Here is a 27,965-nt window from a genome sequence, read left to right as displayed (position 1 = left end):
ATATATATATTGATGTAGATTTCCTTTTATGGCTTGAAATACTACTCTGACTCATAATAAAATCGATGTCAATGTTTTTAAACGCTATCGGTTTCGCCTGTCAAAGTTTAGCTTAATGTATCGAGGAAACAAGACTTTCCTCTTTAGTTGCTTAATGGAAAGCGTCTGGCTTTACTTGAGTGCTATAATCAGTGCACGCAGTGTGGTACACAGCGGGTTCGCTTGAAATTGCAATTCATGGAAGGTCATTCCGACGTATACGCTAAAGAAATACGCGAACTATAAAGATAAACGCAGACGAAGCTAATGTGGTCGTAATATGAAACAGTTGCGAACAAACGGGGTATCTTCGAATCATCTGAAAAATGATTTACGATCCAGGTGACAAACGTGCACGTTGTTAAACAAATGTCACAAGTGTATATCTTTTATATCTTTTTTATTATACTTTAACGTATAGAGAGCAGAGTTATTTCCAAGCTTTTAACCACAAGCTGTTATTTATATCATGGGAATTTTTTTCAACTTGCACCAAACTAAAATCGTCGCAATCATCCAAATTGGCATGGAATAGTGATAGAACATTATGTGACATTTCTGGAGCATGAAAATATTTCAAGAATATATCGGGATATTTCCGATCTTAGCTTTAATGTTTATATATTTTATATTTACGTATTTCATACATATAATTTGCCATATTTGCATTATGTGTATTCTCGAGAAAGTAAATATTCATTAATTCAATTCACGTGATCATTAGAGATGCATCGAATATACAGGGTTTATCAAAAGTGTGGAAACCCCTTAATATTTCGAAAAATACGCATTTAAAAAAAATGTTTCATACAAAAGTTATAGGGCTTTATTTTTTAGTTATATGGCGCATTACACAACAACATTATTATGACCTCGAGTCATTAGTCTATTAGTGTAAAGAAAACACATAGTTGTTTCTAAGAAAAAATATGTAATTTGCAATTAACAATTCCATATTTTTTTTTAAAAACAATTATATGTTTTCTTTATATCAATTGATTCCTCTCATTATTTTGTGCATAAAAGTATTAAGATAAGATAATTGAAATATGAATATTTTACAAGATATTTTATGGTTTATGTAAAATTAAGAAATGATTTCAAGCCTCATAACTCGAAAAGTACTTCATGGAAAAATAATTTATTATAGTGTTTTGAAAAGCTCTCGAGGTAAGCTACAAGAATATGTAATGAAAAATAGGGGATTCCATTTAAAAAATTGCGCTATTCGAGGTCATAATAATGTTACTGTGTAATGCGCCACATAAAATCCTATAACTTTTGTATGAAACATTTTTTTTAAAAATGCGTATTTTTCGAAATATTAAGGGGTTTCTACTTTTGGTAAACCCTGTATAATCAACGATGTCTGCGTATTGTGACATAAAGCAGACGAGCGCTATCCAGGACAATGGTTCGTAATGCAAACCAACGTCCAAAGGTCGTCATCGTGTCTTTTTCAACGAGCAAAACATGTCGTTTTGCCTCGCCTCACCTTGTTTCGCAGAGGACGACGAGTTAGTCGAAACTCGCACGCGGATCGGCACGGAAGGCAATTTAGCATAATCGGTAGAGTTCGCGCGATATCGAACCGCGATACCGAAAGATTCTACATTAAAATCAGGAATATACTCTCTCGTCTCCGATACACACGATCTCCAAGTAGGCTGTCAAGATCACCCGTCAAGAGATTAGAATTGAGTAAGGAATACACTTATCGCATCTAAAAGTAGCCTCGATACGACAAGAAAACGTTGATAAAGATTTGTTACAATATTATTTGTAAATTACAAGAATGTATTATGACGCAAAGATTCGATTTCGATTAAAAATAAAGAACCTTGAAAAGAGAATATCGTATTTGAATGACGCAGAATTATAAAGATACAGTAACATGTCATATTCACGTCATTCTGCTACGTAGAACACGTACAATATTATTTCTCTTTTTTTAAATTAATTGTATGATACGATGCATCAATTAATTGAAAGTCCATAAAATACATATAAAGCAGATTTTTTGCTAAGAGAGTGATCGAGGGACTAAAAATCATTTGGCATCGGTTATGTGCGTCATGCAATTTGTTTAATGGTAGTGTGTAATAAATAATGCCACAGAATGGGAAAAACAAAAAATATTCAAGAAATTTATTACGGAGAATAATCTTTTATTATGTGAAATTTTGAATATAAAGAATAAAATTATTGCATGCTATTCAAGGCTTTTTGGAAGCAATTAATAATGCAATTTTCTCTTTTACAATCTTTAACAAATCTTTTGTTTTTAACGTTTTAATAATTAGTGTGCGAATTCATAACTCTTGAATCATATAAAAAAAGATACAATCGATAAGTCGTGATGTAAATGGGGAAAACACTTTGATATTTCTGCTATGTCGTAAATAACATTTGTTTTTGCAAATCATGATTAAGAAAGACATGATTCATCGATTGCGTCAAATCAATACGAAAATATCAGAAAAGTAATTGTATGAATAATTATGTGTTTTATGAATCAACATCAAAAAATCTCCATTTTTTCCTCGATATTTGAACTGAATCAGATACTTGAATCAGAATTAAAAGCATATTATAAGAACATTTATATAGTATTTAGTTTCCATCAATAAATAATATTTTGTATTTAATTTTCATCATATCAAGTAATAATATTTCTGAAAATTAAGTTCGAAAAAAAAAGAGAATGACTAAATGATAAAACATTATTTTGGAGTTATTTTATAGATACAATAAATTTTTCAATTCGACGAGCCTCGCAAACAGGCGGATTTAATGACGCAAACAAGGATAGTCGATTCATAATCGCGTTAACTTAATTTGATTTCTCGAGTCACGTGTAGTTCAAATGTCATTACATCGCAGCTCTAGACAATCGCGTTTAGTTTGGTTTCAGTTTTATCTAATCGAAAGCCACGTCGATATCGTCACGCACCCTTTTTTTCAGACGTTATTGCACGCGCGGTTTCTTTTCTTATCATTTCATCGACGCGATAATATGGTTCTTTAAAAACGCTTCGTATACGAAATTTCCAGTTTTCGTCAACTGTGATTAAAGTCCCATCCTGACGGAACGGTACAGGATCGCTCGAAAAATGGTTTGGGACGACGGGCTCTCGGTGAAAGAAGTGACGGAAATGAAGAAGAAAACACCGCGATTTCCGTCGCGCGAGCGGAATTTCGCGATGAGAAGACGCGGTCCTCGGAGATCCTCCTCCCTGATCCTCGGAGGGGCATCGCCGATCGGCGTCCCCCCGATCGAGCCGCAAGATGCCGCGGAACCTGATCGTCACACGTACAAGGATCCACAGAGATGCAACCGAGATTGCAACGTGTAAGAATTTATTTATTTTTATCGATGCATATCGCGTCACGCAAGCAAAGACGCATAATTTGTCGCTGCTTGAGTTAATCTATCGTATAAAAAAAAAAAAAGGTGCATGCTAATGAAAGTGCATTGGATCTCGATAAATGCAAATAGGAGACTTTGTACGCATATCATATAAAAAATATGCATATTATATATCATGAGACGTGAGTTTTTGATTTATTTAAATTTTAACTTCAACCTTAAAAATATGTCTAAAAGGACCAATTAATTAATTATGATTAATTAATGATATATATATATATATATAGTTATCAAGTTATTAATTTAATTATTATATTTGAGAAAGAAAAACTCTAAAAATTATTGTTAAAAAATCTTAACACAGATAAAATTAATAGATATCAATTTTGTGATCTCCCATGTAAAGTGTGTGATCTATGCAAGAAGAAACGTGCAACAAATTATTTGCGTTTCATAACAATTTGCCGAACCGGTTGACGGCTGTCGGGATGACTTATCGTCGTGAAAGGAAACGACATATCGCGCGCGCATAGAGGTCAACAGCCGTCCTTTCATTTAACGAGGTCATTAACGAAACATCCTCGTTATACTGGGCGTGTGTCTTAACAGAAACCCGAGGGAGACAGTAACCTGTCTCTGTCCGCTTTTCACGGTTCATAAGTCGACGCGGTGATTTATCGACGAACGGCGACAGCGGTAGCGGAAGCTGAGCTTCTTCAGCGGACTGTGCTCCTCTTCTCGTGCGCGGCTCCTCGGATTTATGGGATCGGACGAGCGGCTAATTCATTCGCGAGCTCATGTCTGTGCACCCTCGCACGAGCGATTATAAATTCACGCGAGATGATCGCGCGTGTGTCAAGTTAGGAAAACATTATAAAGGACCGCTTTGATCGATAAGATATGTACTCGGATAGACATCGCCATGTTAGCCAAGCTAAATTATAAATTCGGGAGTTTCCAATTAACTCGAAAAATACACTGAGGGAAAAATATTTTTAAATCAAATAAATTTGTTTTCTTGAAACTTTTGCTTTAAATGCAAGGAATTGTTTATTTCATTTAAGCAAAAGCATTTAATTTTAATTAAATATGCATGTTATATTAAGCATTATTTTCATTTATATATTTTTTATATTTAAATACTATTTTCGTAAAATATATACTATAATTTATTAAATTAAATATATTATTTTTTAAAATTAAAAAATTTTTGAGAATAGAAAATGCATTTTAATAAATATTTTATAAAATTAAAATAAAAATATTTAATTAAAAATTATATTTTATTAAGTATATATATTTTTTTAAACATATGTAAATAAATACTTAACTTAAGCAAACAGACGTTTTACGAATACAAGTAAATACGTGATTAGTATCCACCGAATAAATAGCTTTCTTGAGTTAACTAAAATTTTTTTATTTCAAGATAATTTTTTCCTCAGTGTACAACTGAATCATACGTGATTCTATCGCATTGAGTTGGCATGCCTCGAAATTTACTCTGGATTATTTTATTCGCTCGATGATAAATACGTGTTGAGAATGAAATCAGAATATGAAGCACAAACGTTTTGGATTATGCATGACTCACTTATCATTTCCGCGATTTAATATGTATTAACGTAGATTGCCAAGAAAACGATGTGCCGAAGTAGTTACTGTTGAATAAACTAAAGAAATTAAGTATTAATGTAACTACTGATAATAAGTATGAAATATAAAACGAAAAATAATATTATATAAATATTAATATAAAATATGTATATTTGTGGATATATTACAAACAAAAGAATGAAAAAAGGATATTATAAATATGTTCTTTGCATTTTTATATCGTTTTGCACTCTTTATAAATTTTTTAATAATTTAAAAAATGAGATATGTATTAAATGTTGACAAATTCTGAATTTTTCTGAATTTTTCTGAATTATTGCAATTTATTATATACATATTTTTGCAAAGACCAAAAATAAAAAATGATTCGAAAATATATTAAAATATTGTACAAAAATCCAATTTTACTCGCATTGTAAATTATTACTAAGTTGCAATTGTATCTCTTCACATTTTACTTTTTCTTTCAAATTTATTTAAAAAATATTAGTTTATTCAAACGTGTCTTTAAAGTAATTTTTATCAATCTTTTTGTGTATATATATATGTTTGTGTCTGTTTCGTAATTTATGTGTTTACATGTTCATTATCTGTTTCATGAGTCTATTAAATCTTCTTTCGCAAACATTTCGCGACAAGCTTCAAATGTCTTAAGTCCGGCTTGCGTTGAACACGCGGATGTAATCTTTCTCTTTGTGTTAAGTTTTTCGAGCCTATGTATTTACGTAATACACAAGTCGTGCGGACATTGTAGTAACCTTATTGTAGGAGCATGTTTCAAGAACGTAAATTCAATAACAATCTCCCACACGCGATATGCTATCCCACGGGATCAATGATAACGAGATCAATCAATGATTTCGTGATTGATAACGAGATCACTCAATGGTGTCGTGATTGATAACGAGATCAATCAATGAGATGTACTGCATTGCTTAAACGAACATGTCTAATTCTTGTTAGAGTTACATAACACGCATGTGCAATATCTTGTTATTTATTCAAGGATTGAACACACAAATACAAGCCATCATGAAAGCTTCAAAATTCAATGTATAATTGGATGAAAATGTGTTTATATAAACTTATATATAAACACATTTTCATTCAATTAATTTATATATTATATGTATTTATATATTATTTATATATATTATATATTATTGTATATATTTATATATTATTTATATATATTATATATTATTATATATATTAATTAATTTATATATTATATATATATGTATAATATTTATATATTATATATTATATTATATATATATGTGTGTGTGTGTGTGATTTGGAAAATAGTTTGTTTAAAAGTAAAATTAAATGGCAAGTAAATAATAAATAATATTACACAATTAATATTTTTTATACACACATGCTAAGGCCATCTTACAAATTTGACATATTAGTTTTCGCAATTTTAACTGTATAATAAACGAGTCAAACATAAAATTATAAATACATTGTCATGTGTCACGAACGAAAATAACAAAGGACTGCGGTTACAGCGCAGTTTCGCTAAATTCCGTTAAAGCAGTTAATTAATGATTAAGTTGCCATTTGAAGGAGGGCCTGTTATAACAAAGTCGCACGCGCCGCGCGTTCCAAGTTTTACCAGAGAAGTTAGTCGTCGTTCAAGCCAGTACACACAGCACGACGTCAAACTCTCGGAAGATTAATCTTCGTGCGTTCGTGAACCAGAATAAGTTACGGACTCATTGCCAAGGTGATCCATTCGGCAAGCCCGGTTCTCCGTAGATCATGATTCAACTTTGTCGAAGCTCATTATTCTCTCTGTCGAGGTACCATCTCGAAAGACAACAAACAACGGAAAATTTTCAGGATAGCTAAATCTCTACAATATATTATAAATCAAATGAACTGTTAAAGTCGAGTTGAACGAATGAAATACTATGCCGATAACTTGAATTCACATCCATTATGAATAAATTTTGAAATAACGTACTGTTCTCTGTTAAGACTTATATTCTTCGTCTTTTTAAAGAAATAAACAAAAAATATATATCAGTCTCGTGTGTCTTTTTAAAGAAATAAACGAAAAATATATCGTCAGTAAACTGACGTAATTTTTCGCGTTGCGTTCTTTTTTTAACAAGCGCACATGCAATTTTCACGAAGCACTATTCATAAATTTCAATTGTTTTTTTTTAATAATTAATTATTTAATAATTAATTATTAAAAAACAATTGAAATTTATAATAATTTATGATAATTTATAATTTATAATAATTTATAATAATTAATTATTTAATAATTTAGAATAAAGTAGATATGTGATATCAAAAATATATTTCTTTCTATATATATTTAATATTTTTTCTATATAACATTTATTATTTAATATTTGTTAGCAATGCTACATTAAGATAATTATAAAGATTATATACATAATTCATTTAATCACAAAAATATGAAATAAAATTTACATGAAAAGCGCAACCGCGCTTCCTTTCGAGATGCAAAGATTAATTATTATAATTTAGCCGTTAATGCTGTTGTTAATCATTGTTAATAGTACTTGGATTATATATCAGCATGTGTGACGTGCCTCGTAAATCTCATACATCGGCGTGCAAGTTCGAAAGGGAGGCGCAGCGTTTATGGCCCATCTCACGAGAAGGAGGGCCTTTTCGAGGAGCCGAAGAGCCGGGTTTGCCAAAACCTTGTCAAAACTTATGTCACGGATTTGCATGGCGGAACTACGCCGCCGCTCGAGCTTGGCTAATGCGCTTGCACCGGGTTAATCATCAACGTTCCCTTACGTAAAGTCGAACGAATTAAATGCTCAAACGTCCTCTCGATGTATCTTCTGACGCAGATTTTTGAACGTGTAGTCCGCCGCACGGCTATTATCGTTTATCACGGAAATATAGTCAATTACACGGCTTGCGAAATGATTTATAGCGAGTTAGTTTAATGACGCAGTAATTAAAGTTACTATTAAGACGATCGACCACAACCACGGAATCGCATTAATAACGGCAAACATAAATTACCATATTTTCAATTTTCGTTTTACTACTCCCCGAGTTGTAAAAAAGATCACTTGATTTTTCTACAAAGGTATTGCGAAAAATACTCGTTTACGAATAATGCCACGATGAGCATAATTTGAAGTTAAACACTGGCAAAAAAAATTTGTTATTAAATATAAAAAAAAATAAAAAAGACTAACAAGTAAAGGTGGTCGAAAGATAATAATCAAATAACAATATAAACACAGGCTTATTTTAAGGATCAACCAAATAAGAAATCAATTATAGGCAAGAAAAAATTGTATATAACATTAAGCAAATACAAAGACGTTAATAATCTCTCTTACTGATGTTAAAAAAGTTAAATTTGAAAATTACAAAAAAAAGATGCAAACGTTTCGACCCGCTTCGGATCATTTTCAATGCTTATAAATAAACGCTATAAATGTATACAGAGAATTTTGAAAATGTCAAACGACAGCATGGTATAAGCGCAAAAACCGAGAGACTTCCTATCATAATAGCAGACAAAAAAAACTTTCTTTTAAAAGATGTTAACGCAGAAAAATTAGGGTATTCAACGGAAAGCATATGGAGTGACGAGCCACTCGCGTATATTAAACAGTAAAGGCGGACGCAGGAATACGCACATAGAGGCAAGAAAGCCCCCATAAAGCTGCAACAATAAAAAAACACTTGAATCCAACGGAAACGCCATCGTTCAGTCGCGTAAAATTGCTCGTCATGATCTTCCAAATTCCTCGGATATTGTACAGATCTAAAAAAATCATGAGAAAAGAGGCAAAGTGACACGCACAGTCACATGCATGCCATGCACAGGAATAAAAACAGAAAATATAATTACGTACAGGTGGAGAAACCGTGATAGAGCCGAAGATTTTTTCTTGCCTATAATTGATTTCTTATTTGGTTGGTCCTTAAAATAAGCCTGTGTTTATATGGTTATTTTATTAAATATAAAATTGATAATATATTTGATGAGCATAATTTGAAGTTAAACACCGGCAAATAAATTTTTTATTAAGTATATCTCTTATTACTTAGGAAGAAATGTACTAGAACTTACTTCTTCTCGATCTAAACCGCTATGAGCGTTTTGAAGCGATTTTTCTCTACTTTGCGTTATATAGGAAGAACACAAATTTTCATGTCGTTAGAAGTGCTGAATATTCGCCTGATGGTCTGGTGCGTGCATAAATCGAACGTGTGTCTTCTTTAACGAGCGAAGCAAAATGCCACAGTGTCATTTTACACGGCAACTTACACGCTCGACACTGGTCGGAATCGGAGTTAAACGCCGGCCTTGCAACGTGATCTTTATTGGAACACAAATTGCTCGTGCTACCGTTTTTCACCTGCGATATATAGAATTTTTCGTCACGGGCAACGAATGACAAAGTTACGATACAAATATGTGCAATCAATCTTGTATTAATTATTTGTAATGTCTGACTAATAACTTATACGATTAGTCAAATTAAACATGTAAAAATTATTCGTAAAATTCTAATATTATTTTCTAATATTCTAACATAATTTTTGAATACAATTAAATTTTTTCAGTAAACCAATTTAACAAGTAACTTGCAGATTTAATATCCTCCGAAGAATGAATTATTTCTCAAGGATCGAAAAAAAAATAAATGTTTAAATATTTTTTTTTTTAAATTTATTCCACTCATTATGCAATAAATATTTACTGACTGTTTGAATTATTGAAGCTGTGTAGGTTGTAAAAGAATCGAATTACGAAAGAACGCAGAATGCAACGAATGTTGCAGCGTCATTTCGCGAAATATCCTTCTGCTCGACATGTCGTCGCATCAGACAAACGATTCCCATTTGCGCCAAATGTTCCGAGTCATTCGAAAACACCCGATTGAGGCCTGCAAGCTAGTTTGAAACTCGACCGAGTTAATGAGAGCTTTGGCCGAAGCTTTCGACTGCGAGCAACAGACGCGCGAGCAGAGTCGCGCTTGCGCTATCGCGACGGCATGTCGTTTCTCTCGCAGTCACCCGGTATTAACTATACTATAGGTACACACCTACCATCGTCATCATCGTCGTCGTCGAAGCGCATGGCGCCAGTTTGAAGTACGCTTCTCCTGCGGATGCACTCTTGCGTGGCGCGTGTCGTTGCGTTTTCTCATGTCAAGCTAGACCCAATTTTCCCAGTTTCATAGTGTCGGAAAACAAAATTGTACCTCACAATCGACGATTCCGAGGAAAATGGCAGTGACAGTTGAAGAAGTCATTGTTTTACAATCGCGTTGGGATGTTTATTTGCAGTGACATATGATTAAAAAACGCATAATTGCAAAAACTGCATTATATATTCGACGGCATAATCGTATCTAAAGGATATCCGAAAATATGTGTGAGTGCGCGTACTCGTCGACTTGAGCTATGCATCATTTAGTACGACTGCAATATTGATGTTGATCAATTCGAATATTTTAAAAAAATATAGTTTTCAATTATTTAAAATTCACTCTGACAAAGGTAGAAAATTTAATAATTGAATTTGAACGAACGCGTTATAAGAAACTCGCTTTTTTTTATTTCTTTATTTGGCGTAGAATACATTTTCTCTTGCCACAAAATGATATACAAATTTACAACAAATTCTACACGCTTCGTTCGACGATGATTTATGATATTTGTGACATCTATGAATTGAAAAAAGTGCGCAGACGTATATAAAAAAGCATGATGATGCAATGAATGATGTAAGAATATGTCAATGAATATGTCAAATGCGGGAATGGGAGAAAAATAAAATTAATTAAAATAATTATGACAATTGAATAAATGCGATTCTGTAATATTTTACAATTACAAAATGAACACTTATTATAAAAAAACATGTTACAAAAAAGACACGGTAAAAATAAAATCGCATTTATGCTCTTAGAGTCACAGTTTGTGGCGTGCAACACAATCGTGGTGAGGAAAGACGCGCTTGATCAGACACTGTCGCTTTCCCGCTACATTTTATTTACAGAGGCACCCGAAAGATTTCGTTCGAGGCGCGAGAGGCTGCGTTGTATCGTGCGTTATTGCGTCTATTTTCGACGGCGACTATTACCAGCGCTTAATATAGCGTACATTTATCTAATTAATAGCTATTAGCCGAGCGCCCGGCTTCGATTCCCGGTCAGCTTGTCGGCACGATGTTGTGTTAAGCCGAAAGCTTCCGGGCGTCTACTTTCTTTCGCGACACCTGTCAGTGAATTGATTGAACAATTTACACACTAACACCTATATCGAGCGATCTATGATTTTACGACCCACAAGAATCTATGCTTCCTTCATTTTCTTCGTCTCGAAATATTTATTTGATTCGACTTGATGATAGCTTAATTTTTTCCATGCGTGGTAATTAATTATTAGATACTGAATATATAATTTTCATCCACAAAAGATGTGACTCTTTCTCCGAGGATCGTGTATCGAAGATGCACGTATTTCGCGGATAAGCATAATGATTATTGTTGCATGCATATGTCAAGATCTGCAGGAAATCCTAGTTTTAGATCTTGCTCTCTCTTGGCAAACCAAATCTGTAACTGACTAACGGACATCCTCTTTACCGCGATGATTCACCTGCGGGCAAAATAGCTGCTTTCCAGGTAAAACCGTTTCTAAGATGGAAAAGCGTACGTACGCTATTATATTATTAATATTGTAATAATTCATTAATTTTTCGCTGCGTTATCCGCGTAGAGCGCTACCACCCTTTCTTGCTTACGTCAATTCACCTTATACAACTTTCATCGACGCCAATCGGCATGTTTTATTCAGCGCGTGCAACAGAATTGTGCAAAAATAGCAATGCATTTCCGTGAATTACGTAAAATGTCAACATCCAAGAACCATATTCTTTTGGCATTTCTATGATTGTCGATAAATTATACAGTAGTCTCTGACAGTCGTGTAAATTCTTCTAGGAATATTACATTATATATATATATATATATATATATATATATAAATTAATAAATATTAAATATTTACAGAAATTTCAAGATATAAAATATGAATTCAAGCTATTTTTGAAATTTGTAAATATTTTATATAGCAATATTATTATCTTACAAAGATTCGGAAGATGTAATTTTTATTGGTTTTGTAATTTATTATTTGTAATGTTTATTAAATGTAAATTATGTTCCATTACATTAAATTTATTTTAACGTAAGATCATAAAAAAGTGAACATTGTACGCTGCCATTTTAATGTTTCGAGAAATTTTATAGGATACTATATACAGAGGATCTAAAAATTTCTCGTCGTTATTTTCGAGTGAAAATCAGGGAATACGAAACCGATACGTTCTTTAATTCCGCTATCTTTAATGCCAGATTTATCAGGATTATCTGTTGGCGGGACAGCGTACAGCACTTCGATATTATTCGCTTAACACATACATATATGGAAAGCCACGTAAGATCATGGACGTGTCCTCTAAACTCCGCCTCGACAAGTCGATCGGACATGTCGATTGAAAGATTAGCTTCGCGAGCTGACGGCATTGAGATTTTACTCAAAGTGATCTGACATTAGCGTTCGAGCGAGAGAAAGAGAGACAGATGGAGGGCAAGAAGATGAAACCGATCAAACGAGGCTATCCTCGATATGTCAAATAAACGGCTTAGTTATTAACTTGGTCAGTAGTCAGTTTCAGATATTTATCTTTGATGTCGAGAGGGATTCGATCTCCCTGCTCTTCGAGATCCTTTTTGCGCGCTCGGCCGACGATCTTTCCCCACTATAAATAACCGGACGACTATGAATCGTGGCGATTTCCGCAATGAAAATAAATTCACCGATACGTGCGTCCGCGTTTCGCTCACCCGTCATTCGCATCTCGTGGCAGGACGGGCGCTGCAATTATTTTCGCGAGGATAGCCAGCACCCACTCGCCGCTGATCGTAAAATAAACCATGAATATCGATTTGCCTAAATTATAAACTACGCTCGCACACGTGATATATAATACAACGCCGACACGATGTTTACGTAATAATGTCCGCGCGTCTCGTTTAAGATGACGAGATAAACTGGATTATCCGGAAATACGTTTGATACTTCGAATTCGACTCGCTCGAATATATACATATTTTCAGACGATATATTATACGCGCACGTATCTTACGGAATTGTTAATATATAGCGTTGAAAAAATTGCGGAGTTTTAGTGTAAATTTTATAGGACGTATCAGAAGCGATTGTAATGGGAAATGACGAAGCTTATAGAAAATATACACAGTAAAAAATAAAATGTTAATTTTAACATTTTTCACGTGTCCCAGAAAATCCACTCTAAATTTTAAGTTAAAATAATAGATAAAATAATTTGTTCATCATATGTTACTTATTGACAAACTAAAAATGTTAAATAATTGTGACACAATATTTTACATTTATTTTTGTTACCGTGACTTTAAGTGTAATGTAAAAATAACATACAAATTAATTAAAAATTACATGAAAAAATAGTTACAATAACTCGCAAGAAATGTTGAAGACATTAACATGTAATAGTTATTTTAACTTAAATTATTTGTAATAGAAACATTTGATTTTAGTAAATTTGATTATTTTGTATGTCAAAGTTCAAGATTATTTGAAGATTTACTTTAACTTTTCTTAAAATGTTAAACTGACTTTGAAATATGTTGATTAGTTAAAATGATTATATTAAAAATACTCAAAATAATATTCCATTTCTAAGAGACATATACAAAGTGTTGAGTTATGAAGTTGACATAAATGTAAGACATGAAAACGTTAAAATAATAACATATAAATTGTATGTTAATTTTACATTAAAGTCCTAACCAAAATGTGGTAACACAAGAAAATTTTAACATATGGACGCACAATTTTTTACTGTGTAAATATGTTTTCTCTTATAGGGCATATTATCAAGTTCAAGATAAACTCTGTTTCCTAAATCTTTAACTTAACTCGTTAATTAACTCGTTCTTTTCGAGTACATATTGATTATCGATAATTATCATAATCGCATCTCGGTGTCTGACAATCTTTAAGGATGTTTTGCACCTGTTTTCAAAATATGAGAATTTAATGAAAATTGTAGAGAATGTCCTTACATATGTTTAGAATCTTCAGTACAAGTTTTAAATCAATTCACTAAAGCGTTTACAAGTTATAAGGATTATAATTTCCACCAAATTAACGTGTTCTTATGGGAAACGTGTAACCACGTCGATTCAAATGACAAAAACACATGGAAATAATATTCAGAATTTGTTGAAAATTTGCAAAAGTTTAGGTATGGAGGAAATATTTGATCAAATAATATTATACAAGTACTAATTGATTAAAAAGATATTAAATATAATTCAATCAAGTTAGCCATGTATCTGTCACAAGGCGAAATTCTCTGCCAAAAGTTAATCATTTCGATTAAGGATGTTTTGTACTTATTTTCAAAATATTGAGAATTTAATGAAAATTGTACAGAATGTCATTACATATTTTTAGAATCTTCAGTACAATTTTTAAATCGATTCACTAAAGTGTTCACAAGTTACAAGAATTTTAATTTGCACCGAATTAACATGTGTTCTTATGGGAAACGTATAACCACGTCGATTCAAATGACAAAAACACATGGAAATAATATTCAGAATTTGTTGAAAATTTGCAACAGTTTAGATACAGAAGAAATATTTGGTCAAATAATATTATACAAGTACTAACTGATTAAAAAGATATTAAATATAATTCAATCAAGTTAGCTATGTATCTGTCACAAGACGAAATTCTCTGCCAAAAGTTAATCATTTCGATTAAGGATGTTTGTACCTATTTTCAAAATATTGAGAATTTAATGAAAATTGTAGAGAATGTCCTTACATATTTTTAGAATCTTCAGTACAATTTTTAAATCGATTCACTAAAGCCTTCACAAGTTATAAGGATTTTAATTTGCACCGAATTAATATGTGTTCTTATGGGAAACGTATAACCACGTCGATTCAAATGACAAAAACACATGGAAATAATATTCAGAATTTGTTGAAAATTTGCAAAAGTTTAGGTACGGAGGAAATATTTGGTCAAATAATATTATACAAGTACTAACTGATTAAAAAGATATTAAATATAATTCATTCAAGTTAGCCATGTATCTGTCAGAGGCAAAATCAGAAGGCGAAATTCTCTGCCAAAAGTTAATCATTTCGATTAAAGATGTTTTATACCTATTTTCAAAATATTGAGATTTTAATGAAAATTGTACAGAATGTCATTACATATGTTTAGAATCTTCAGTACAATTTTTAAATCGATTCACTAAAGCGTTCACAAGTTACAAGGATTTTAATTTGCACCGAATTAACATGTGTTCTTATGGGAAACGTATAACCACATCAATTCAAATGATAAAAACACATGGAAATAATATTTAGAATTTGTTGAAAATTTGCAAAAGTTTAGGTACAGAGGAAATATTTGGTCAAATAATATTATACAAGTACTAACTGATTAAAAAGATATTAAATATAATTCAATCAAGTTAGCTATGTATCTGTCACAAGGCGAAATTCTCTGCCAAAAGTTAATCATTTCTATTAACAAAATTCGGAATTTACAGTAAAAACGCAATAAATATTAAAAAATACATCTCTGTACTGTAGCTAAGATCAAATTGTAATATTCCACACAATTTCTCATATTCGAAATACACCAAAAGTGGATATTCAATATTGATTTTCAGCTACTTTCTGAGATTGTACAAACAAAACAACATCCTTAATTAAAACTACAATTTTAAATTAAAAATAGCCCACATAGGCACATCCTTCGAATAAACTTTCTTGCCGTTACTTGAAGATTTGTGAATTCGATTGATTGATGCAACGAAGCAAGATTGAAGAAGCTCAAGGGAAATTAGTATCTTTGAACACGAGGATGACAAAAACGAAAGTGAGAAATCGACGAAGCACGATGGCGAACACCGAGTCGTCACCCTGAATGAGCGATTGCAGCGGCGTCACACGACGCCGACCCTGCTATCGGGCCCGACGAGGATGAGCCCGAAGGGACCCGGGAACCAGGACGGCCCGAAGATGGAGGTGCGGGTGTCGTGCGTGCCGACACCGGGCGCCGAGCCACAGGGCATCCGCGTCCGGATACCGGAACCGAAGAAACGGCCCATGAGCCCTCCTCTTCACGAGTCCGTCGCGATGCGTACCAGATGTCCGTCCGTCCCGGAGAAGGATTTCTACCGGAAGACCTCGTCCCTGGATCGGCGGGAGCGTTACCCCACCCTATCGGGCGCGGAAATCAAGCGAGGCCTCATTCCCGATTCCGCGGAAGCGCCGCAGACCCGCAAGCGGAACCCGATGCTGGATCGGAGGAACCGATATCCGACCATCACCGGCGCGGAGCTCCGACGAAGCATAGCGATTGGCAAGTGTCCTCTCGAAGACGGCCTGGATCTCAGCTTGGCTCCGTGGCCCGGCATGAAATGGGCCTGCGTCCGAGTACTGCACCTCTATTGCAAGGTGTTCGACCAGTTCGAGTTGTTTGAGCTGATTGTTAGGTAATTACGTGAACACGGTTGATGATATCAATATGTGGCACTTACTAAAGTGTAAATCTAAATTCTTATATCACTAATACAAAATATGTATATATTTCTACTATAAAGCATATATATTTTCTCAATGTCTCCTATCTATTATATATTAAATATTAATTATATTAAATATTAATTACATTATATATTAAATATTAATTAATTCTATGTTAATTTTATATATTAAATATTAATTATGTTAATATTTAATACATGATAATTAATATATAATTAATTATATTAAATATATATATTAAATTTTAGATGTAACGCTTGAAACAATTTTCAGAGAACACTTAAGCTTTTTATATATAAGATCATTCAGAATATTAATAGAATTCAAATATATAAATTTATTTATATATTTTCTCAATGTCTCCTATCTATTATATATTAAATATTAATTATATTAAATATTAATTACATTATATATTAATTATTAATTAATTCTATGTTAATTTTATATATTAAATATTAATTATGTTAATATTTAATACGTAATAATTAATATATATAATTAATTATATTAAATATATATATTAAATTTTAGATGTAACGCTTGAAACAATTTTCAGAGAACACTTAAGCTTTTTATATATAAGATCATTCAGAATATTAATAGAATTCAAATATATAAATTTATTTGAATTAAAAATGTGAGTTAAGAACATATATTTTTTAACCATAGTTTATAAATTCTCTTCTAAGAATAAATTTTACGAATAAAGATTTATCTTGATACCGATGTTTTGGAGAGGAAAATAGCACTTTTTTAAAATTACTCTATTCAAGCTATCTTTGGTTTAATTGACTAATTATTGACCACACTTGTTTACGAAAGATGTTATAATCTGATCAATCATGAAGCTTTTAAAAAGCCGCTAACGTTCAGACGGCCAGTGAATACAGCGTGAACGCAATTAGTTGCCGTTAGTATCAATTAGGCGAAGCCTGTAATAGTTTTCCAGTGACTGCTTTACGATGGAAAACGGCGAGAAAGCAACGCCAAGCCAAACCCACCAGAATGATTTATGTCGGGCTGTGTTTGTAGGTTAATGAAGTTGATTTTTGCGCATATACGTGTCTGCTCGCGAATCAGATTTTATTAGGCATGCGATCTATTTTTTATCGCTATTGTTATTGTCTTATTATGCTATATAAGATATGCGAGAGATTATTGCAAGTTCTTTACGTATAATTCTTTGATCAATAATTCGGAAACAATTTATTTCTAATACATTACATAGTATTAATTATCAGACCAATCATTTTATTTTAAGACAAGATATATTTTTCGTCTTTCTTTCTGCCTCTTTTTTAGTCGTATTAATATAGTGTAAGACGATATTGTGATGTATATCATTTTTTATTCCTATTTTTTTTATTCCATTTTTTTATTCCTATTTTAATCATATTTTTATTCCTTTTTGCATCGTGACTTGCGTGTTTTTTTCTTTTTTGCGCGCGTTCTCGACGTCCTTTATTTTTTGTAAAAAAAATTTCTCGAAATTTATCGTGCTGTTCCACACGTGTTACATTTCCTTAATAAATTAAACTATCGTATCGGTGCCAAATATCTAATATGATTCCGAAAGTAAATTTGATGTTTTAAGTCTCGATTGAATCATAAAGTACACTAGAGAAATATATAAAGTAATATAAATTGCATTATCACAAGCAAATAATGAATTCTTGAAAAAACATGTAGAAATAATTCTATATAAATTTTTATAACGAAAATTAAGATATATTGACGTGTGATGTAATATGTTATGAAATTTATGATATTTTTAAAAATAGTTGTTACGTAATAAAAATGAATAGTAAAGATGCTATATATGTAGTAATAAATTCCTCTCAAATAAAAAATAAAAAGTTCTGTCTTTTCCATATTACTATTTAATATACATATTTTTTGATTATACTTGTAATTTATTAAATATATTTGATTTTTTATCATAACACTAGATAAGAGATAAAAATAGAAAAAAATTTTTGAGTGTTATTTATGTGTTTGCTTTTGAATTGATGATGATAAACACATGATTTTCGAGATATTAATTCAAACGAATTATATAATCCACACAAGCAAATATAATATCACAGATATTCATCAAATTAATGAGGCGTCAACATTAATTTGTTCAATCTTATATAAAATATCGAAATACATTCGACAAGTCGTGTAAGATTCAGGCTGTAACGAGAATCGAAGAAAGAGACGAATAAACGCCTTGTAAAATTTACGATGACCTTTTATAGCACAAGATTTCTCGCGAGACCGCGTTATGGTTTGTTGGTGAATACAATAATTGTAAGACTGACATTATGCACATGACATTATGCCTTTGGAGACACCTTTTAAAAAGAAAAGAAATACAATAGGGCATAATATGGTGTCTTTAATATCTCTGAATTTTTATGTGCCATTATAAATTTAATATGTCACTGTATCTATTGCAAAATTTTAGATAAGACACAATCATGTTATAGAGACTAGACAATGCAAATTGTGTAACTTGTTATATATCAGAAAAAAAACAATAATAATCGCACATGGTAAAATACACACAAATATTATTATTTTCGTATTAATAATTTATATAAATCTTGTATATATTTCAAATATATATATATATATATATATATATATATATATATATATATCAATGTACAGATAAAAATGTGTCGTTTTTAAAGAGAATTTATATTCTGAAGAAGTAAATTAAATTAAATGTCAAATATTTACTTTATGATATTGACGTCTGCAAAGTGATTTTACGTAAAAATAAAAATACGCAAATAAGAAGGAAAAAATAAATTCTTACCGCGATATATAATTCGAGTTCTTATCCGAGAATCACATACGAGAAACGTAGATATAATCACGAGGAAAAGGTCTCCCTCGCATTAATGGTAAGGGTCTCGATGACCTTGGAATCCGGAAGGGTGCGGTAGCAAGCCTTCATAAATGAACGCCGCAAATGCATCTCCTTGATTATACGATCGACGTTCGATACGATAGACCCAGTATCGATCTATTCCGTATACGTTCTTTTCGCAAGTAAAAGTTTCCTGTCGCACCCACATGCCACATGCATTTCGATATCTTTTCATATCAGGCTACGAATATCATATTTTACCTGTCGCGTTAATCTCACCCACGTTTGTTGCAAAGCTATTCGATCTACGATTTATCAATTGTCACTGATGAGAGATTGTTAAATAAATGCGATACAAATAAAAGGTTATAGATATGAAGAACTGCGTTTACAATTATCTATTTACTGAATATCTATTTATTTTTATGGAAAATATGGAAATAAAATTTTTTTCAGAACTTTAAATATTTCTTCTTGTTTTCAACTTATTGTTTTGTAGTCTCGCAAGTTTTGATACAATTATGGCGATTATATCTTAACGTCTCTCTATAATATTGCATTAATATTTAGTTACCTAATTATCGAAGTAATTAACGTGATGACGATATTTAGCATCATAATGAATGAAATAATAATTGATAATTGTCGAAAAACTAGCTATGAACGTTTAGAATTAACAACAATTACATCGCATTTTTGTAGGAAAAAGAGAAAAATGAATGTAAAGAAAAAAGATTATTGGTCCTCGGTCTAATTAAGCAATCATCTCGAGCGCGTATAAAGATAATAAAAGTTTATTGGATACTTCATATATCACTACACATCACGTTCAGAGTTAATGAACAGCGGCAAATATTGATCAGAGAGTATCCTAGATAGAAAAAATCGAGAGACTTTAATAGATTACAAGATTCTAACAATCTTTTGATAATTAAATCAAAATTTACATTGATTATATTGACGATATAAAGATTTTGTTATTCATATCGAGGATTTATTTTTCTTTCAGAAAGAACTGCACCAGCTGTAAGTGTCCGCGAGAAACCCACGATGTTTGTCACGAAGAGTGGGTGTCTGTTAGGTCACGTTTGGGACTTAAAGGCGACGAGTCGAGCGGACCCATTGGTGTGGATCCTAGAGAAAGAGGTCTCGCTTGGGCGCCCCCCGGACTTCCATCGCATAAAGTAATTATATTTTTCTATTTCCTCTTATTTGTGTATGTGTGTGTGTGTTAATATAAAAGTGGATATTAATTAAAATGGATACAAATTATATGTTTGAGCTATGTTATACGAAGAGATATCAAGAGATCGCTGTTTTCTATTTAATTTGCTTATTATCGGGTCCTAGATATTTACTTAATAATTAAAATGGCATAATGCGTAATAAGATGACAGATAAATGAAAACATTACAGATCTATTACACATAATGAAAAGTATTTCACTATCTATGTATCTAATCAATTAAAATGATTATTATAGCAAAAAATCATAGATACAAAACATATCGCGATCAACAAAAAAAAATTCTCATGAATATTTTTTATAAGAGAGAGCTTCCGAGTCGATTCAATTTATTTATATCACATCTTTTATTTTTTACTTTTTACAAAAGTATCTTTATCTCTCAATCTTTTAATTTTTAATTTTCTACAAGCATGACTATCGCATTCTAATTATTGGAAAATCTTTATGCGTCTGTCGCCATTCGTGCACGAAGTGCAACGGACGGGGTGGTTCCCTTAAACAGTCGTTTGCGGTTTATATCGCGAAGCGAATAGGATAATAACGGATGATTGTGGGCGAAGAAAAGGTGGAGGTGCGGAATTGTGCACACGGTAAAATTGTAGATGCGCAAGACGTTTGACGGCCGACGAGAATCTTGCCTGGCATTCCGCCAGTTTTCCGTATTTTTCGAAAAGCTCCGACGCAAAGCTTTATGACTTCGAGCTGGCCTTTATCACCGTCGGCGTGCTATATTACGGAGCGATTTTACTCCTCACGATTTTTACGAGTCCCAGCCACTTGCGACCAATCAGCAGTGTGATGCATTTATGATGTTTTCGATATCCGGGATATTGAACCGCATCGTGTAGCTTGTTAGCACGTTCTTTCGCCATGGGGATATAAGCGAAAAAGAAATCATAGTTCTCATGTGCAAGAGCCAGAAAAAAAAACACATTCGCAATAATATTGGTACTCTCCGAGAGAGATATTGTAAAGAGATACCGTAATCAGATCCCGTTATCATAAACATAATATTTGTCGAAGGAAAAGAGATTAATCATCAATTTCATTGTATGTGTGTGTATTATATAATTTTACAGTTATTAGCTTATTTTATACCCGTCAATTTGCACGGTTTTATTTTCATGTCATCTCTCGCAGAAAGAGTTCAAGTAAATATTCAAAAGAAACAGATCCATGAATTTTTCTCGTAAATTGCTTGTTTTATTATTTTTGTGTGCATAATCTATAGAATAAATTTTTTTTATATCAAGATTCAACAGATATATATTTGATGTAATTTTCCAATTTTATATAAAATCAATTTTTTTTTCATGAAACAATCTATCGTACTCTATAAAATAAAAAAACTTTATTACTTTTATATAAATTAAATTTATATAAATATATATAAATTTATATAAATTTATATTAATATTAAAATATTTCTTTACATTTAATAATCATGTAAAATATAAGAAATTAAAAAAATAGATATTAATGTTTTTAATTAACCAAAGAAAAATTATTTACGTTGCATTGATGTCTTTTTCATATTAATAACAAAATTTATCAGCACTCATTTGTATTTATTTGAGTAAATTTGCAATTTATATATAATATATAAAATATTAATGAAATATTTTAATGAAATTCTAATGCTAATAAAATTCTTGCAGATAGAGGAATATTTTTCGATGCTACCAGAAATTGCTATACCGAGACTCGGCACGCCTGGCGAGCGACATAGAGATCGTCAATTGGCGATCCAATTGCCTAAACAAGATCTAGCAAGGGCCTACTGTCGACACTTGGATCCCAAACATGCCAGCAGCGCCGACGATTTTATGGCTGCCAGAAACGAGATCGCCCTGGACATCGGTAGCGTGCAGGAAGTTTTCGAAAGAGATCTCGTACGTACAAGCTTCAGTTTTCGGCGAAAAGTACAAAGGAATATTCCAAATATTTTATATTTTATAAAGTGAAAATTTGATAACTGCTCGTCAAGCGAATCCTTTCGATTCAATTTTATTATTTATAAATTCTAAAAATTATTAAAAATTCTAAGAATTATTAGAATTCTAAGAATTATTAGAAATTGTAAGAATTATTAAAAATTGCTGATATTATATTTGACCGCTAGTGAGATTAATTTTAAATCGTAAACGAATGTGTGTGTATTGATATCGACGTTTCTAATACTCGCTTTTGTTTCCAGGAGTGCGGTGTGTGCGGATTGCCTCTGAAGTATGGAAGTCTCGCTGTGTCAGCCAGCAAACTGGGTCTCCTTTATCATCCGGCCTGTTTCAGCTGCGCGGATTGCAAAGAGCTTCTGGTCGATCTTGCTTATTGCGTGCACGATGACACGCTTTTCTGCGAGAGGCATTATGCGGAACAGCTTAAACCGAGATGTGCTGCATGCGATGAGGTGAGTAATCACATTTTTAAAACCGTTATTCGTTATATATGAAACATGTATAATAACTAGTTGACTTGAGATTTAACGTTCTCCTGATTTATTATTGTGTAGAATTCGCGTAAAAAATTTGTACCATTTTTACTAGTAATTTCATATATCATAAAAAATTATATTGATCAAATAATCTATAAAATATTCTATCATTATAAAATGAAATTTTAATATACTGAAGGTACAAAACCAATGATTTCTTGAATTACTTTAAATTTTATTTGTTTAGCTTGAATATTAAGAAATTTAATAATAAAAGATTAAAAAGTTAATGTTAAAAAATTTAATAATGAAAGATTAAAAAAATTAAAAAGAAATTGAATTGAAATTAATCATAAAGAATTAAATTGAATTTTAATAATAAAGAAATAAAAATTGAATACAAATGAAAAAGAAATATATGATAGAATATCAATTTAAAAAGGAAATTAAAAAACTATTATAATGTAAAAATATCAAAATTCAGAATTTGAGAAAAAATATATTAATATTATAAGTAGTATTATAATATTATAGTATTCGACATATATAAATTTAATATAATAATTTAATGCATCATTTCATAAACATAAACATAAATAAAATTTCCAAATCATTCTTGAAAGTTGCAGAAAATTTGTTAAACTCTTATTCAATATTTTAATTATTTAATTAAATATTTATTTAAACAAATTAAAATCAGAAACTCCCTCTTGATATAAATCAAATATTTATATTCAAAATCCATTCTTTACAAAGTAACAGAGAGTTGATGTAAAATCTGTTAACATCAAATTTATCGTTAGGCGTTAATGAAGAAAAGTCAAAGTAGTCGAAGCAGGTAATCGTCAGACCGCAGTGGATAGTGAGTTTATCCGCAGCCGTCTGCCTTACCGGCGACGATACATATCTACTTAATGCAATATCTTGCAAGAGTCTGGTATTGACAATAGATATTAATATTCGCAAATAATTTTATTTATGATTTGGATGAAAACGCAGTTATATAAAGATCGATATAAATATTCCTTTAGCTCGATATCTTCTATACATTATTATTATATGAAAGATAAAAAATAATGTATAAAAATTTTAAATTGAAGAGAGAACGAGAAAAAAAAACAGAGAACACCAGTATTTTTAAATTTAAGATTGCAATATCACATATAAAATTAATTGCAATTCGATCTATACCCGAATGCATTTATTCCCGGAATGTGTTGAAATAGTCGTCTTGCCCATTTAAGGCACTGTCGCGATGGTGTAAGAGGCTATGTTTCGTGCAAAGATATCCTACATCATCTCGCCAGACGTTTTATTACGCCGATGGCATTGGTTTTACATTAAGAAAACTTGAAATCTCGATGACCCAAATATAAGAGTACTTGTCAAGGTAAATGTTCAGAGTACCGGCAATTTGGTTTTCAATGATCACGATTCACATTCAGCTGCAACCGGTTGTCCACAGAGAGATGCGCATCTATCTTTCCACTGCACAAAAATCTTTACATTTATGCGAAACAAACTGGCAGATTAAAATCTTGTATGTCTTGTGATTAAATTTTGTTAATTTTTAATTTTTTTAAATAATATTATTACATTATATTTTTTTGTATAATATATTCATGTAATATTGTACAAAGAAATATTTAAAAAATTAATAATTTAAAATAAAACAGCTGGAAAAATATCTTCTTTTTGGAATATAATTCTTTATTTAAAAAAAATACATTTGCATATTTACTTTTTATACAAATGACTACATAAATGACATAAACAGATATTTCTGTATTTGATCACAGCATTATTGGCTTTGATAAATTTTTTTTAAAAAATAAAAATAAATTTGAAGATATCGCGTTAACGATCCTTTTAATAAAAACTCTTACTTAGCTATCTAATACTTTAATATGTATACGCATACACATATCTGTTTATTGCGATTCGTTTGGACACACTATATACCACGAAATATTACGTGAAATGGCGCAACAGATATGAAAGAAGAGATATTAGTCTCCTCTTAAAATATCTAAAGAATAATAATAAATGTCGCGCGAAATCGTGCGCTGTTGTCTCGCTTGTTGCGCAGAAACTGGGCCACTTTCGGCTTTATTTAGATGAACCAAAATAGAGATCGAGGAGGATAGCGAAGGTACATCCGTCGTTCGTCACTCTTGGAAATGTGCAATGCAAATTATATTACGCGGATCACATCTCGCGAAAATTCTCAAGTTTTTATTGTTGATTTACCAAGTTAATTGACCATTATAATGATTTATATGAATTGAAATATTATGTTCAAGAAATTGATACTAATGTAAAAATATAAAAACCGCGAAAAGCATTGAATTGAGCATTTATTATAAACTTATTCATGTTGATCGAAAAGACGCATGCGTGCCAAAAATTTTCAAGAAGAAAAGATTGTCCATTGAATATGAAAATTAAAAGTATCCCGACATTTTAATTGAATTTAATAAAGATTTAATAAATTATATAATTACAAAACATGTAACTAATGAAGAATTCTTTGTAAAATAAAAGTGCTGATAATATATAGTGCTTGGATATTTATTCCTAAATATTTTATTATGAATTCTATTCTAAATTAATATTAAAAATTACGATTTTTGCTGATAGGTTCAAGAAATTACGTAATATGAAAGTGATTTGAGAGACACATTTCGATTGTTCGACTTGTCGAGGCTGCAGAATTTGGATGCATCCATGAAATATGAACTATTTTCTCAAGAAATGTCATCTTAAATTGATTTTAACCCAACCGGAAATCTCGCGCTTAATCCTTTGGCCAGTAATCTATTTTGATTCCTTGTCGAAGCTCCCACCACGTTGAGATCTTCTATCCAGAGACTGACCCGTTCGGATCTTTTATTAGAGCCAGTCAGAGAGTTTCAGGAAGGGAACGAAAGACGACGAAAGTGCGAGAATAAATCGCCGTAATATCCTTATCGCGATAGTAGAATCCATATTTTCAATCTATGGAAAATCGATCGAACGATCTCTTTTCCCCGCTAATCGATTAAAGCTGAGAAAGAAAGTGACCGTGTCTTTGTTTCCTTGAAACAAAATCCTTCGTGACGGCCAGCGGTCATTCGAGAAAGGTGGTTTCGAATTTCGGTAAGTGAAGTGCGCCAGCGCGTAGGCAGACATGGTTGCGAGATAATCGCGCAAGGAAAAGTGTTTACGGGTCAGCTGCCAAGAGATGTCCGCAAGCGCGAACAGTCGGAAAGAAAAAAAATCGTCGCGTAAAAATCACGCGCAAGATGGCAAAAATTCGCCGCTAATTAATTTATGTCTGTATATCTGATAATAAAGTATACGCAAACACACCCCGAAACAACATGCATACATTTCCCTCTCCCATTCATAAAAAATTACGCGCGCCTAAAAATACAGAACAATTTACACAAAGACAATTCACGTTAATACGTTTACAATGTTGCGAATATTAATTAAAAATTGTACCCGATCGTCTAATGATTGAGTAATGGAATATAGCGCGATATTTAATTTAAATTATTATGGAAAAATCAATCTAATAAGTACTCCAAAATATTGACGAGATCGTTACGAATTTTATTTATCGAAAGTGTGTATTGTATAAGCAAAGATTCGATTTTTACGCGAAGAGACGCACGACAGTTGACGTTTCCTGTCGAGACTTTGCGAATGTTCTGAGCTTTCGACAAGCAAGTAGCGGAATTTATACAAAAGCATGGCGTAAGAATGACGCAACATGTCGTAATCGCTGTAAAATTCTGGCACATTGTCTATTTCGGGCGACAACAGGATTTTTGCAACATCTAACCGCTGCGCATAAATCAATAGGTGAATTTGCGATTGTAATATTCTATTAATATTTATTTAACAATATTGCATTTTTTATGTAACTGATTTACCAATAAAATTAGTTAAATATATAATTAATTTTACTCATTTATTTCTTAAAATGTGCTTTCAAAAAAGATATTTCCGAGCACGATAAATATATATTAAATATATAATATTTTGCGATTTTTTATCTTACAAGTTAAGAAAGAAAGACTATCTTTTCTCGAAAAATAATTAAAAGTAAAGTAACACAATGTGTACATTATTAAAACTGTTTTCTTAAATTGATCGCATCATCATTTCGTAAAGAAATGAATTTGCAAAGATATTCTCTCGTATTTCAAGAAGACTTAAAGTGATTTATCACTTTTTGAGTTCACTAATTTGTTGGTAAACGCTGTTGGTAAACATTTACGCGTTTAATAAACGCTTAAATTAGATATGTAATATAAGCAACGCAGATAAATAATAAATATACTAAATACAGTAGTAAATCTGCCATTTTGTCCGTAGTATTAGATATGATTGATTATGATTTAATTTTGGTTGAAGCTTTTTTAATAGCAAAAAATCATTATTGACGAAAAAAGAGAAAAATTATGTTAAAAATTCTCTCTTTTTTAACCAATATATTCCAGAGAATTACTTTAAGTAATCAACTTATTTGTTCATACATATAATATCTGACTGACATTTTATACATACATATATTATTTCTTAAAATTTATATTCTCTATAAAAATTGTGTGATAAAATTAGAGAAAATATATTTATCAAAAATATTTGTTTTCTAATCTATAAAATTTAGATTTAGAAAAAAATATTTTTTTTTTATTATTTCTTTAAACGCACTTGTTTATATGAATATTTTATATTCAAGTAGACAA

General features: G+C 31.4%; 1 protein-coding gene and 2 long non-coding RNA genes across 7 annotated transcripts in view; 1 reads left to right on the top strand and 2 right to left on the bottom strand.

The window, feature by feature from the left end:
- The window catches only part of LOC105258193 (four and a half LIM domains protein 2), a 126,059-nt gene that overhangs the window by 63,502 nt on the left and 34,592 nt on the right, over nt 1-27,965 (top strand). For 3 of the 5 annotated variants that reach the window (XM_020029665.2, XM_011269306.3, XM_020029666.2), the window contains 3 exons: nt 20,556-20,730; nt 22,454-22,687; nt 22,993-23,202. In XM_020029665.2, coding sequence (XP_019885224.2) covers nt 20,556-20,730; nt 22,454-22,687; nt 22,993-23,202 — 619 coding nt within the window. Of the gene's footprint in view, nt 1-3,123; nt 3,392-15,900; nt 16,629-20,555; nt 20,731-22,453; nt 22,688-22,992; nt 23,203-27,965 lie in introns of those variants that run through there. The other 2 variants (XM_011269310.3, XM_011269309.3) reach the window with 2 other exon arrangements.
- LOC112639646 overlaps nt 1-27,965 on the bottom strand; it is a 44,008-nt gene that overhangs the window by 8,592 nt on the left and 7,451 nt on the right. The gene's annotated exons all lie outside the window — the stretch shown is intronic.
- LOC109610497 lies at nt 8,906-10,546 on the bottom strand. Its single transcript, XR_002192875.2, has 3 exons — nt 10,100-10,546; nt 9,117-9,405; nt 8,906-8,978 (listed from the first exon to the last, which is right to left on the bottom strand). It is a non-coding gene; the product is annotated as an uncharacterized LOC109610497 (long non-coding RNA).

This window comes from Camponotus floridanus, unplaced genomic scaffold (genome assembly GCF_003227725.1).
Source record: "Camponotus floridanus strain SB8 unplaced genomic scaffold, Cflo_v7.5 scaffold8, whole genome shotgun sequence".
NCBI lineage: Eukaryota > Metazoa > Arthropoda > Insecta > Hymenoptera > Formicidae > Camponotus > Camponotus floridanus.
The sequence above is the reverse complement of the archived record's forward strand: the minus strand, read 5'-3'. Positions and strand labels throughout refer to the sequence as shown.